Here is a 14,207-nt window from a genome sequence, read left to right as displayed (position 1 = left end):
GCCCTCTAGAGGACACAGAAAGAATTACACTTAGTAGAGAAGAGGAAAGAAAGAAAGAAAGAAAGAAAGAAAGAAAGAAAGAAAGAAAGAAAGAAAGAAAGAAAGAAAGAAAAATACTGCAATATGAGGCTGGGAAACTAAATGCAATGCGTCTTGAAGGTGCAGATTATGCTGGAAAATCACTCACATTTGTCAACGATTGTCGATCAGGTTTCCATAATCTCTCTCTCTCTCTCTCTCTCTCTCTCTCTCTCTCTCTCTCTCTCTCTCTCTCTCTCTCTCTCTCTCTCTCTCTCTCTCTCTGTCTCTCTCATTCAGGTGGGTTCACACAGAGAAGATGGCAGTGGTGTGGGGGGTCTGCGCGCCAGTCATTCCATGCCAGGCCAGGTGCCTCAACTTCCTGTTCAGTCAGCCACGTCCCCTGACCTCAGCCAGCCTGACCCCTACCGTGGTACGTTTCTGGACCCTACCTCTTTCTTTTTAGCTAAACCGCCACACACACACACACACACACACACACACACACACACACACACACACACACACACACACACACACACACACAGACAGACAGACACATACTCTATGCTAGTTCTGTTTTTGTTCTACATTCAACATAGCTGAACACAGATGATAGGGTTTGAGCAAAGTTTGAGTACCACATATGTTTTTTCATAAAGCTGTTGGGATTTAGAAGACATTTGGAGAATCAAAAAAAGAAAATCTTGTATCTTTTGGACGACATCGTCCGGCGATAGCCAATCATGGACATACGGTAATGACAGCAGGAACGCCCACTGAGAGATTTCATTGTATCGCCCAGAGTCGCCAGCTGAGACCCGCTGTTAAAAAGTACTGTCGGGTCATAATGGGTGTGCTGTGCGGACAGCTTTTGTTTCCCCAGCCATTATAGCACTGGCCACGTGCTTTCACTTCACTCACCAATAGATCTGTTTCCTCAGCATTCTTCGCATCGCTTGCCAACTTGCCAGATCTGTCAATTTATTTGTCAAATGTTTTTAACCCAGCCTAGAATTATTGAATGCTTTAACCAGTGAAACATAGCAGATATACAAGCTCACAGCGCGGCACCGAGTGCCGCGCTGTGAGCTTGTATATCTGCTATTTTTCAATAGTTAAAGCATAAAATAATGATACACAATAATGTGTACCCGTTCTGAATGGGTTAACAATGCCCGCGGTGCAGGTGTACCTAGCTCTTAGTGGTAGATGACACATTGATTGGTTTAATCATTTATTTCATGCCCACAACACACCCACCACATCACATTGCAATGCAATGAACTTGTAGATTAAAAAAAACGTGTGTGTGTGTGTGTGTGTGTGTGTGTGTGTGTGTGTGTGTGTGTGTGTGTGTGTGTGTGTGTGTGTGTGTGTGTGTGTGTGTTAATTCATTAACATTTTGTCCCTATAATGCCCAATATAAAGAAACCCTGTTTGAAAGTGGTTAAAATGAAAAATAAAAACTATTTAGGGTATAGAATTTGCCTCTGTAGTGGGACATTAGTGCATATGAGTGCTGATATGAAAATCTAAATATGTATACATTAAATATATATTAAAGAAAATAATACACAGTTGCATAGTAATAAGAATGTGTAGTTGACCCAATATTCCAAGCCACCCCTGGGCTTGTGTCTCACGGCACACCGTTTGGGAGCCACTGGAGAATGAATGATACTAGTCCTTACCCGTTCAAAGATATGAGCTCCGAAATGATGTGCAGTGTGTGGGTTATGGGATGTGCACTGTGCACACGGTATATGAGGGATGGAAAGTAACTTTAACTGGTACTTGCATGATAATATGTAGGAGCATCAATGTAAGAAATACCCGTTTCGTTTAATGGCTATGTGTGTGTGTGTGTGTGTGTGTGTGTGTGTGTGTGTGTGTGTGCAGCGGTTTGGACCGTGAGACCATCCGCAGAGTAGTCTGTGTTTCTTTTTGAGAGGGTCGGTCCGCCTGAAAAACGCGTTTTGGAACGAAACGGTTACGTTTTGCGCGTTTGTGACGCCTCTACGGGTGGAATTGGAAATGCTTCTGGGGATTCGTTGAGTAAGCCACCCGCAACCTGTGGCAGAAATTCAGTGTTGACTCGACGTTTTGTTTGTGATTTATGGCTATTGTTTGCAAAACGGGCCCCTCCCGCTAACTTTGAAGCCCGTTACGACGAACGGTATGGACTATCAAAATATCCCTTGACTATGTTCATTGCATGGGTTCAGAGATCATGTGTACCCATTTTCGTGACATTTGAAGAAAATATGTAGGAAAAGGAGCAAAAAGTGTGTTTTGTGAGAAAATTAAAAATGGCGGAAAATCTATCCTGACGCAAATGGGCGTGGCCTATATCGGGAGATGCGTCTCGACCCACGGAATCCAGGGAAAAAATAATTTTAATTTCCGACCTACGGTTCAAGAGTTACAGGCCGAAACGTAAAGTGGACTGTTTAGCGCCACCATGAGGCCAACTGACAAAGTTATTTTTTATTTAATCCTTGATATCATTATAAATCTCCTCTCAGAGTTTTGTAACTGTAGCCCCTATGGTTTGCGAGAAAAAAAATATTGAATGTGAGTTTTTGCGATTCCATTATAAGTCAATGGGAAAAATTAATTCACTAATAAATTAATATCAATTAAACGATTTGTGAAAGTGAAAAAAGGGCTTCACAGTTATGTCAGGTGTGTTCATATGCTAATGGTGATGCGATTTCAGATCAATTGCTCCAGCCACCGAGGAGAAACGCTGTTTCAGACACTCACTCAGACACTCACTCAGACATTTGGTGAATTATATGTTAGATGACAGAAGAATTTCATGGATCAATATTTAACTCAAGGCAGGTGATGACGCCAGGCATGGACTCCATATAGGGCTGTCACGATATGACATTTTACATGACGATTAATTGTCACTCAAATAATTGGCGATTAACGATTTAATTGTGTTTTTGTCGTTGATAATTACATTTCTGTTTGGCTTTTTGGCTTTGAAGTTCTACATGGTAGATATGACACATAACCTAAATATACAAAGAAATTACTTACTACTTAAAAAATAACTTTGATAGTGGAAATAGCCGATCTACAAGCTCACAACGCGTCGCATCGCAACGCGTTGTGAGCTTGTAGATCTGCTATTTCCACTATTTCGGACATTTTTCAACATTCACGATTATGACGATTATGACAAAATAATTGCGATAATGTCAAATAATCACGATTAGACGATTATGTAATAATTGTGACAGCCCTAGGGTCGGCTATTATCACTTACGTTTTATTCTTGAATTTCTTTTGAAATACAAATTAGAATTTCCTTTTAATGTATGAAACGTTTTGGAAAATCTTTGATATAAAAAAATAATAAAAAGACAAAACAAAAGAAAATGGGTGAATATTTACCCAAAACCCACCAAAAATGAAAAACAACCCAGTGTTTAGGGCAGGCAAACACTGGTCTATGTCCTTTCATTTGTACTCTCTTCATAGTTCCCTTTAACAGAGTATAATCGTCACTGTCGGGCAGAAACCTTGTATCTCCGAGTTTCAAATTGGTATGTTTTTTCCGCAAAGTAAAGCCCCGTCACAGAAAAGTAGTGAAAACAGCAGATCTACAAGCACACAACACTTTCACTAGTTTAGTTCATTTTTTAAATGATACAAAACAAACGCTTTTGGACATACAAGGTTTCCACCCGACAACGACGATATATATTTTTTGCCGTGCCCAGACGGCAGCAGCTAGCCTGAATCTGACCACACATATCTGTAATGAAACCATCACGTAGTTGGCAGGCCGCGGTGCTTAACGGCCGAGCGGTAATGGTTTGAAGACAAGGGTAAATATATTTGGGTTATGAATATGTACGAGGAAATTGTATACGAGCGGCACGGCGGGGGAACCAATGATCCCTGAGCCTGTTTAAAGGCCTGAAAATCACTTCCCTGGCAGCCAGTTTGAGCTAGAACCACCACACACACACACACACACACACACACACACACACACACACACACACACACACACACACACACACACACACACACACACACACAGATCCCACGCCAAATGTGTAATGAGGTGTTGAGAACAGTAAAGAGGGAAAGGGGGAACACACACACACACACGCACAAGCATTAGCACGCACACACACACACACACACACACACACACACACACACACACACACACACACACACACACACACACACACACACACACACGCACAAGCATCAGCACACACACACACACACACACACACACACACACGTACAGCATCACACATGCATACAGTTACACAGAAAAACCCTTAACGTATCACTCACAAACTCACACAGACAACCTCACACTTTTACAATTACACTATTTGCACGTCTCAGGGACAGATGGACACACTTTCTCTCTCTCTCTCTCTCTCTCTCTGTCTCTGTCTCTCTCTCTCTCTAACGCACGCACACACACACACGCACACACACGCACACAGTAAGTGGTGTATGACTGCAGTAATTTGCAGGGCAGAGACTGTAAATAATGTGTAGTATTAAAGTGCTGTTGGCAGAGAGCACAGTTAAATACACATTACTGGTTTTTGCTCTGGATCTGTCTTTCCTGCCGTTCTTTACTTTCTGATCTGCTGCCTTCCTGGCTGTGACTGCCATGACTTCTTGTACCACTACAGTACTACTACTGTACTATAAAACAAAAAAATTAAAAGGGCAGAAGAGAAAGAAGAACAACTCAATCAAAGCAAATGGTAAACAGAAAGGTCTTTAACTGCAGTTTCCGCCTGTAAAATAGAAGTTCGAATCCCGGCCCCAGCTATGTGTCGAGGTGTCTGCGAGCAAGATATTTAACACCAACTGTAAGTGCCTTGTGATTAGAGTGTCCGTCCTGAGATTCGGAGGTACAGTAAGGGTTCAATCCCCTGGATGAGTCATACCAAAGACTACAAAAATGATTCCCTATGCCTCCCTGCTTGGCACTCGGCATCAAGGGATGATAGGTACTTGCGTCATGTCCATGCATATAATGTCCAGAAGTGTTGTTTTTGACAGCACATTTTGATTTAGTTTTAGTCATAGTCTTTTGAATAAAATGTCTTTTAGTTTTAGTCATAATTTAGTCACCTGAAAAGTTTTAGTTATAGTCTAGTTTTAGTCGACTAAATCTACAATTGATTTAGTCAACTGAAATGTATTTTTGGCAGGCCTTGATGGCATCGTAATGACTGATTTTACACTTGGTTGCGTGCTGAAAATGGCCGATCTACAAGATCTGCTATTTTCAGCACGCAACATAGGAGAGCAACCAATCGTAAAACGACTCTCTTCTCCACTAGTCCCTCCCCAAGATTTTAGTCTAGTTTTTATTTTATTGACGAAATTGTCAATATATTTAGTCTTAGTTTTAGTCATCACAGCTTAGTTTTTATTTCGTTTTTATTTAGTTTTCGTCAGTGAAAACAAACATTTTCGTCATAGTTTTAGTCGACAAAATCAACACTGATGTCCAGGGAATGTACTTGTACTATAATGTCCAGGGGGTGTATTATTTTGTACATCAAGCCGCCTCAGCCTCACTCTACAGAAACAGGAGATGCTGTAGGCTCCTGACCTGGGCCTCTTGTTGTTCCCTAGGCTACTTACTTTACATACCATATAGATTGATTAAAATAGCATTTTATTCATTGCAATAATTTCCGGATTGCAGCTTTTCTTGTGATATAAAGTAGAAACTCCTGTGAGGATGAAGCGATTTCCCGAAAATGTACAAAACAACACTTAATTAACTTCAGGTGGCAGGTCGTTCTGCTGCTAAATGATTAGTAACATAACAGTATTTAGTATTCATAATGGTATTTTGGAGCTAAAGCCTGCCAGCGGTTTGTGTGCGCGCGTGTGCGCGCCTGCGCGCGTGTGCGTGCGACGTGCGCTGTGTGCGTCCGTGTTTGGGTGTTTTGTGGGCCTCAGTCAGCCAATTCAGACACATGAATTGACATTCATTCATGTATAATGACATACAGGTATATATAATAGTAATCGATCTCACATACAGTAGTAGTCTGGTCGCGACCTTGTGAGCTTTTAGGTCACCTATTTCTAACATGTGACACAAAAACTATTAAAAAATAATTGAAAACAGTTATTGAAAAAACATGGCCTGCTCACATATTAGGATGGTATTATTATGAGTCACCAGAAAAAGAATAATAATAGTTAATAGGTGCTTAACTCTTCATCAAACAGAACAAAAATAATGTGCCCAAGCAAGTGCAGGTGCACTGTAAAAAAAACTTTCCTGGATCATTCTGATTTTTGTGACAATAGAAGTCGCGATTTACGATAATATCATGATAATCAAAATCCATTATCCTGGGGCAGAACATTTTCCCAAAAATAGCCGATCTACAAGCTCACTGAGCTTGTAGATCAGCTATTTTTTGGCAAAGACATTTGACATTTGAAAAAAGACTGTATCAAGTACGTATTTTATAAGTACCTTTTACCAATAGAGAGTTTAAATGGTACCGGATATGCATCTCAGCAAATAAAAAGGAGAATTGATCCCAGTGCATGACGGAGGACGTTATCACGATAAATTAAATCTCCACAATACGATTATCGTGAGTGTTTTTTATCACGATATACGATAATATCGCATATCGTCCCATCCCTAGTGTGCGGTTGGGTGGGCTCAGGGTGGGCTCAGTGCATTTTCAGCGCAGATTTTCAAGGTAAAAAAAAACACAGCGCTCCAACGATATTTTTGAACATTTCAGACAAATATTGAAAGAACTACCTGGTTTAGATGGGCATTTGTAGAATGGACCTAAGGTCTGGATGGGTTCTGTTATCTCATCTGATGTGATCTCCTCCTGCTCCTCAGCGCTGACAGGAGGCCTCCAGGGTCAGAGCACCTCCTCGGTGAGCTCGGACATCAAGTCGGAGGACGAGGGCGACGAGAACCTCCTACAGGACGCCAAGTCCATGGAGCCCAAGAAGGAGAAGCCGGACGTGAAGGACCTCAAAGCTCTCGACAGGTCAAGATCTAAGATCTCTGTGTAGATGCATCAGTTTCATGTCTGGAGAGACGAGGAAAGACTTAGAGCCGCGAGAGTATTGGCACTTTGGTGTTTGTTGAAGTGACCAGCGTGTGAGGAGAGACAGTTAATAAATGATAGGATGAATCACAACACTGAAAAAAGACCCAGGCAACTGCTGGGCACCCAAAGATGGGGGTGATATCACTTACAGCACCTTTAAGATCTGCAAACTGAAGACGAAGCTAATACGTCCACCAAGGAACTTGCAGAAGTTTTTATTCACAATATAGAGCTAAAAGATTCTCAAAACCAAATGAAAAACAAAATGGAGTTTCTGTCTCCTCTCCATGGATTTGAGTCTGTAGAGCAGAGTTGAGCCCAACATTAAATAAACAATCACTGTGATGTACCTTTTAGCCCTGATTTACACTTTGTTGCACACAGGTGTCGTTCACCAAAAATATCAGATCTACAGGCTCACAGCGCTTAGCGTAGATTTTCAGAGCAGAATGATGCAATTAAGGACGAGTCAGGTGTTACTCACCTGGAGGACCAATCACACACCAGAGAACGTTTGGAATCCCAAACCAGAGATCTTTGCATGATGATGATGATGATGATGATGATGATGATGATGATGATGATGATTATAAAGGGATCGCATGTGCAGTATGTGTGTGTGATGACGCCAATGACGATAACCATGACGAGCATATGATAACGATTGTCGTTATCAACAATGATGATGATGTTAGTGGGAAGGCAACCATGACAACAGTGGATAATGGTAGGTTTCCATGGAATGACGCTGGTGGGCGCAAAACAAAATACGTTTGTCACGTTATAGCACGCTGAAAAATAACCCTAACCCCATATACCTATACCTGTACATACTGTATGTCGTTGCCGGGTGGAAACCTTGGAAACACTAATAGCTGATCTACAAGCTCACCATGAGTCTCATCACGACACATTGTGAGCTTGTAGATCTGCTATTTTCACTACTCTTGCGTACTGTAGGGCATTCATTTATGAAAACAAAACAACAACAAAAAAAAGTATTTGGAGATACAGTACAAGGTAGAAACCTTGCACCGAAAACAAAGTGTGTCAGTCTGACGTTCAACCTCGACTCCCCTGGTCGCCCTCTTTCTTCATTTCATCTCCTTTCTCTGTCTGTTCCGTGTCCTCCTCCTCCTCCTCCTCACCACTCCCACACGCCCTGTTCCTCATCTCATTCTCCTCTTCTTCCCAATTTACCCTTCGGGGACACTGAATAAACAAACCTTGAACCTTGAACCTTCTCCCAACTGCTCCTCGCGTCCGCTTCTCTCTTTCTCCTGTCTATCGTCCACTTCTTTCCCTCCTCCTCCTCCTCCTCCTCCTCCCTGTCTCCTCCTCCTCCTCCCTGTCTCCTCTTCCCTCGGGTCATCGCCATATGTTGGATTGCGGTGGACATTTTTGTTGAAATGACATTTTTGCCACGGACATACAAAATGAGCGGACGATAACATTACCAGAAACTCATAAAGAGATGGCTCTGAATGATTATAATAGGTCTGTAACTCTGATAGTGTACAAAGGGCACCAAATGGATAGTCCTTTTGGTTCCATTTGTACACTCTCAGAGTTATGGGGATCCTTGCAAATAAAAGGTTTGAGAACCACTAGTAGGGTTAGGACAACTGACAAGTAATGTGTCAAACATAGTGTCATAGTAAATCAGTGTCATAGATATTCTGAAGAGAACCTGGAGACTTGATGTTCGGTAATTGGGTATTATGATAAATACCAGGGGTGCCCACACTTGTTTGACTTGAGAGCTACTTTTAAAATGACCAGCTCAACGTGATACCCACCCCAAAAGATTTACATGAGGTGGCTTTGCTTTGGAATAGCAGCACTGGCATTACACACACATCAAAAATAGTGAGGGGGAAAAGAATCTTCATTCCATTCTGTATGGAAGTGGTAGGTTTTCGGGTTCTTTGTAATGTTACGAAAACAAAGCATTGCCCCCCAATTTGCCTATTTTAGAAGCCATGAATGGAGATGACAGGCCCTTCTTGATGTCAATCAAGTCACCTTAAATGACAGATGTCAAAAAGAGGGGTTTTGTGATTTTAATTATATATTTTAGGGGCATTTCATGTGGTCTACCTGCACAACCTTTGTGATCTACAGGTAGGTCACGATCTACCTTTTGGTCACCCCTGATAAATACTAACATTATAAAAGGGTTAGTAAAACAGAAGCTCTATTGCCACGGACAAGGCCAAGTATTTGCCACGGACACGTGTCCGTGTACGGAGTACGGACATATTGATGACCCCTGCCTCTTCCTCTTTTTCATCCTCCTACTCCTCCAACCATCCCATTGCCCGCTCTCACTACCACCCCTCCCTCCCTCCCTCCCTCCCGCTGCCATCCCCATTGGCCAACCACAGCAACAACGATGACGAGGACCTCTCCCCGGAGCAGAAGATGGAGCGGGAGAAGGAGCGCAGGATGGCCAACAACGCCCGCGAGCGCCTCCGCGTGCGCGACATCAACGAGGCCTTCAAGGAGCTGGGCAGGATGGTGCAACTCCACCTGAAGAGTGACAAACCTCAGACCAAGTTACTGATCCTCCACCAGGCTGTGGCTGTTATACTGAGCCTGGAGCAGCAAGTTAGAGGTTAGGATTATATGATTATAATCTGAGATAGTCGCTAAAGACAGCTAGGTTAGGATCACGATTATAATCTGAGATAGTCTCTAAACCCAGCTAGATTAGGATTATATAGTCTCTAAACCCAGCTAGATCAGGATTACAGTCTCTAAAACCAGCTAGGTGGATTATGATTATAATCTGAGATAGTTTAAAGCCAGCTAGGTTAGGACAAGATAATCTGAAACAAACAAAAAATAAACAGTTATGCTTGATTCATACGTCATTGCACACTGGTGTTGCAGGCCCGAAAATGGCAGGTCTACAAACTGACAACGCATTGCAGCGCGGCGCGTTGTCACCATGTAGATCTGCTATTTCTGCGCGGGACACTGGCGCGCGCAGTGAAGGAAGAATCAGGCGTAATATAGGTTAGGATTTCTATTATAATTTACTGTTAGAATCTCAACTCGTATTACTGTATGTTTATACCTACCGTATAAACCCTGCTAGTGGGAATAAGCTACTGAACCTTCACTAGGCTGTGGCTGTTCATCTGCCCCTAGAGCAGTGAGTTATATCTTAGAATTATTATTAATATAACTAGCATTACTGTATTCCATACAGTAGTTATAAACCCTGTGTGGCTCTTATATTGAGCCTCGGACAGCGAGTTATAGGTTAAGCTATGATACAGCACGTTGTATACATTCTTGTAATGTATAAAGAATATAAACCCAGGTATTCAGAACAAGTTACCGGTCCTTCACTAGACTGTGGCTGTTTATCTGAGCCTGGTGCAGAAACATAGTGGTTAGGATTCTTACCGTCATAATTATCTGGTTTCAATGGAAAAACAACAACAACAAAAAAGATCTATATCTAAACCCAGGTAGTCAGTATAGTAGCCACAGCCTGGTGGAGGATCAGTAACCTGTTCTGATGAGCTGGTTTTATACTTTACTTTATATTTATCACATCATACTATAATATAATCCCTTTTTTACTTACGTACATAAAAGTATCAATACTGCAATGCAGAAATACTCTGTTACAAGTAAATGTCCGTTATTCAGATTTTACTTCAGTAAAAGTACAAAGTACAAAAACGTACTTAAAACATCAAAAGTAAAAGTATTCATTATGCAGAATGTACAAAAAACTAAAATATATAGGCTATATAATATGAAAATAGCCGACCTACAAGCTCACAATGTGTTGCGATGTAACACATTGCGAGCTTGTAGGTCGGCTATTTTCAAATGGCCGAAATATATGCTGAAGTGCATGTAATGTTTTGTAATAATAATCAAAATCTAGGGCTAATTAAAGTTTTCAGATCATTGTAGTGGAGCAAGAGTACAAAATTTGCCTCTGAGATGTCATGGAGTAGAATGTACTGAACTAAATGTACTGAATATTGGAAATACTCCAGTAAAGTAAAAACACCTCAAAACTATACTTAATTGCTTTACACCACTGAACAGAACAGTTACAGTTGGTACATGTGGCTGCGAGCCAGAGCAACAAGTTACAGGTTAGACTTGCTATTGTAATCTACTCTCTGCTGTGTTACTCTCTGTATAATTTGTCGATATGCAATTTTGCCAGATAAAGTATTAACATTCCTTCAGTAATATTAGTTATATTATATAAGTCAGACAATTTGAGATCTCCGCTTATCGGAACAGGTCTGGTGACATCTATATTCAATGTATGGGCTAAAACTGAGTCTTCTCTGTTGCTGTTCTAGCTCATATGTTGAATTTACATTTCCTCAGACACAACAGTAGGCAGACATCTCTGATTGTCTGGCTACATGAGATTATATGTACAGATGTGCCATTTAAAATAATAATAATAATTTTTAGATAATACAAAATCCTGAACTTGTTGAGGGAGGCAATTTGTTTTTGTTGCAATGTGTATTAACCTCCAGTAGGTGGCAGTACCACCTGTTGCTCTCAATAAATCCTAAATACATCAACATTAAAAACAAAATAAAGTACAAATCATAGTTATTTTCGTTATGTCAATCTATTACAATGAAAACATAGGTGGAAGAATAATCTTGTTGATATAGATAGGCCTACAATAAATACAATAATATTCCTTTGATAAATGACCTGACATTTTTATCTCAGAAGAGTACAAATGGAATCTAAACAGTGTGTTATTAAATGAGCACTCCGATTTTAATGTGAGTGATGATAAATTATAACATTTACAATATGCACCTAAAAAATAAGAAACACACAGAAAATCTTGCTTGTCTTTATTTAAATTATTATTTTAAAACACCTTTATGTACACGTCTTGTGTGTGTGTTTTTTTTTTCACATTCTTGTGAAAATGAATGATTTTGATTTTGTGTGTACTGTACTCCACGCGTGTGCATATGCGTGTGTGTGTGTGTGTGTGTGTGTGTGTGTGTGTGTGTGTGTGTGTGTGTGTGTGTGCGTGCGTGCGTGCGTGCGTGCGTGCGTGCGTGCGTGCGTGCGTGCGTGCGTGCGTGCGTGCGTGCGTGTGTGTCTACATGCGTGCGTGCGTATGTGCGCACGTGTCTGTCTATCTGTGTGTGTGTGTGTGTGTGTGTGTGTGTGTGTGTGTGTGTGTGTGTGTGTGTGTGTGTGTGTGTGTGTGTGTGTGTGTGTGTTCGTGTCTTTCCAGAGCGCAACCTGAACCCCAAGGCGGCGTGCCTGAAGCGGCGCGAGGAAGAGAAGGTGACGGTGGCATCGGACGGAACGCCTCTCTCATTGGCTGCCCACCACGCTGCCGCCACCATGGGAGGAGACGGACCCCCCAATCCTATGGGACAAATGTAAACAGGCAACACCTCCCCCCCACCCCTAAATGGTCAGAAGATTTCACTTAAACACCCATCTGCTGTTGTACCTCGATTCCTAATATGACCCATTAGTGGTTGGTAGGTTAATTGATTGATTGATTGATTGATCGATCAAGTAACCCGGCCCCCTCAGCCCTGAAAGAAAGGAAAATCTAATTCGAAAATCAACTAGTACATTACACAGATCTAAGCTCACAGATCTAAAACCATACTGAAATGTCACCTGGCAATCAGGTGATACTTTATTTATGATGGGAAACGGTCCCTTTGAACAAGGAAAAAGACAATGGCTCCATCATGGAAAGTAATATTAGATTTACATGCATTGTATTAGCATGTTAGTACTACAACAACCACAAAATCACCAACATAATCAGTGAACATCACATAAAGTATTGCTAGTTGTGATTAATTAGAAATATAATGTACATAATAATGCAACTGGTTGGATGATTGCAATTGATTAAGGATTATCAGATGATACAAGGGCATGTTAACTCCATTTCACTCTGGTACATTCTAACAACAGATTGGAAATAAGTGTACTTTTAAGGTGTGTTCTACCCTGTTCTTTCTTTCTTTCTTTCTTTCTTTCTTTCTTTCTTTCTTTCTTTCTATATTGTGCAAGAAATGACAAACAGTTGAATTATCCTAATGGTGTGTTATTTAGGCTACAGTAGTAAACTTTCTCCACCAGCCAGCGGCTTGTGAGTTACATCAGAGAGAGAAAGAGAGAGAGAGAGAGAGAGAGAGAGAGAGAGAGAGAGAGAGAGAGAGAGAGAGAGAGAGAGAGAGTTAGTTAGTGAGCGAGCGATATTCACAAATTGAGTGGAAAAAGGAATGAAAGATTACAATTCAGGTACAATTTCAATTGTATGACTTCTGACAGATTTCAATGGTTAGCAATAGAATAGAATAGAATAGAATAGAATAGAATAGAATAGAACCCTTATGGTTCCATTTGGCTCCTTTTGTTTTGGTGGTTTGAGAATCAGGAACCAAATAGACCTTCACATGTCTGTAACCCTGAGAGCTTACAAATGGAAGCAACTGGACCCTTACTGGTCCATTTGGTTCCATTTGTATGCTCTCACAGAGTTATGGGGGTTCCTTGAAAATTAAGGTTTGTGAACCTCAGCAGCAGATAATTCATTCTAATCCTCTCTCTCTCTCTCTCTCTCTCTCTCTCTCTCTCTCTCTCTTTCTCTCTCTCTCTCTCTCTGTCCAGGTCCAAGCTGCCAGAGTTCATCAAGATGATGAGTGACCACTTCCTCTGATGGCGTTTCCGTGACAACCCGACAACCAGTCAGACCCTGTTGACACTTGACAAGTCGACCAATCATGAACACTGCAGGCCCTTCTGCCTTACCAATCAGATCAGCGTATCGTTTTACATTCTTTTCCTCTTCTTCTTCATCGCCTATGGAAATCAAACGTCAGACGTAACCGAGTTGCTTAAGGGTTTTTTCCGCCATAGTCTTTTTTTTGTCTGCGGTTGAAGTTGGAATTAACACGTTTTCATTCTTATTTGGTGTGGGTTTTGGAATCGAAAGAAACACACAAAAGAAATCATTCTACTAATTATTTTTATTTTTATTATATTTCTTCATTCCCATTTTCAAGGAACAAAAAAAAACAT

The 14,207-nt window shown here is 41.2% G+C and overlaps 1 protein-coding gene across 2 annotated transcripts in view; it reads left to right on the top strand.

Annotated features, from left to right (window-relative positions):
- tcf4 (transcription factor 4) overlaps positions 1 to 13,910 on the top strand; it is a gene marked incomplete at its 5' end in the record, with an annotated part of 240,833 nt that extends 226,923 nt beyond the window's left edge. The window contains 5 exons of one of the 2 annotated variants that reach the window (XM_080742729.1): positions 319 to 451; positions 6,914 to 7,067; positions 9,518 to 9,747; positions 12,391 to 12,541; positions 13,797 to 13,910. In XM_080742729.1, the coding sequence (XP_080598855.1) occupies positions 319 to 451; positions 6,914 to 7,067; positions 9,518 to 9,747; positions 12,391 to 12,541; positions 13,797 to 13,845 (717 nt within the window). In that variant the 3' untranslated portion in view covers positions 13,846 to 13,910. Of the gene's footprint in view, positions 1 to 318; positions 452 to 6,913; positions 7,089 to 9,517; positions 9,748 to 12,390; positions 12,542 to 13,796 lie in introns of both variants that reach the window. The other variant, XM_080742728.1, reaches the window with a different exon arrangement.
- Between the last annotated feature and the right edge of the window lie 297 nt (positions 13,911 to 14,207).

Source organism: Nannobrachium achirus (genome assembly GCF_963921795.1).
Source record: "Nannobrachium achirus genome assembly, chromosome: 15".
In the NCBI taxonomy this organism is placed as follows: domain Eukaryota; kingdom Metazoa; phylum Chordata; class Actinopteri; order Myctophiformes; family Myctophidae; genus Nannobrachium; species Nannobrachium achirus.
The sequence above is the reverse complement of the archived record's forward strand: the minus strand, read 5'-3'. Positions and strand labels throughout refer to the sequence as shown.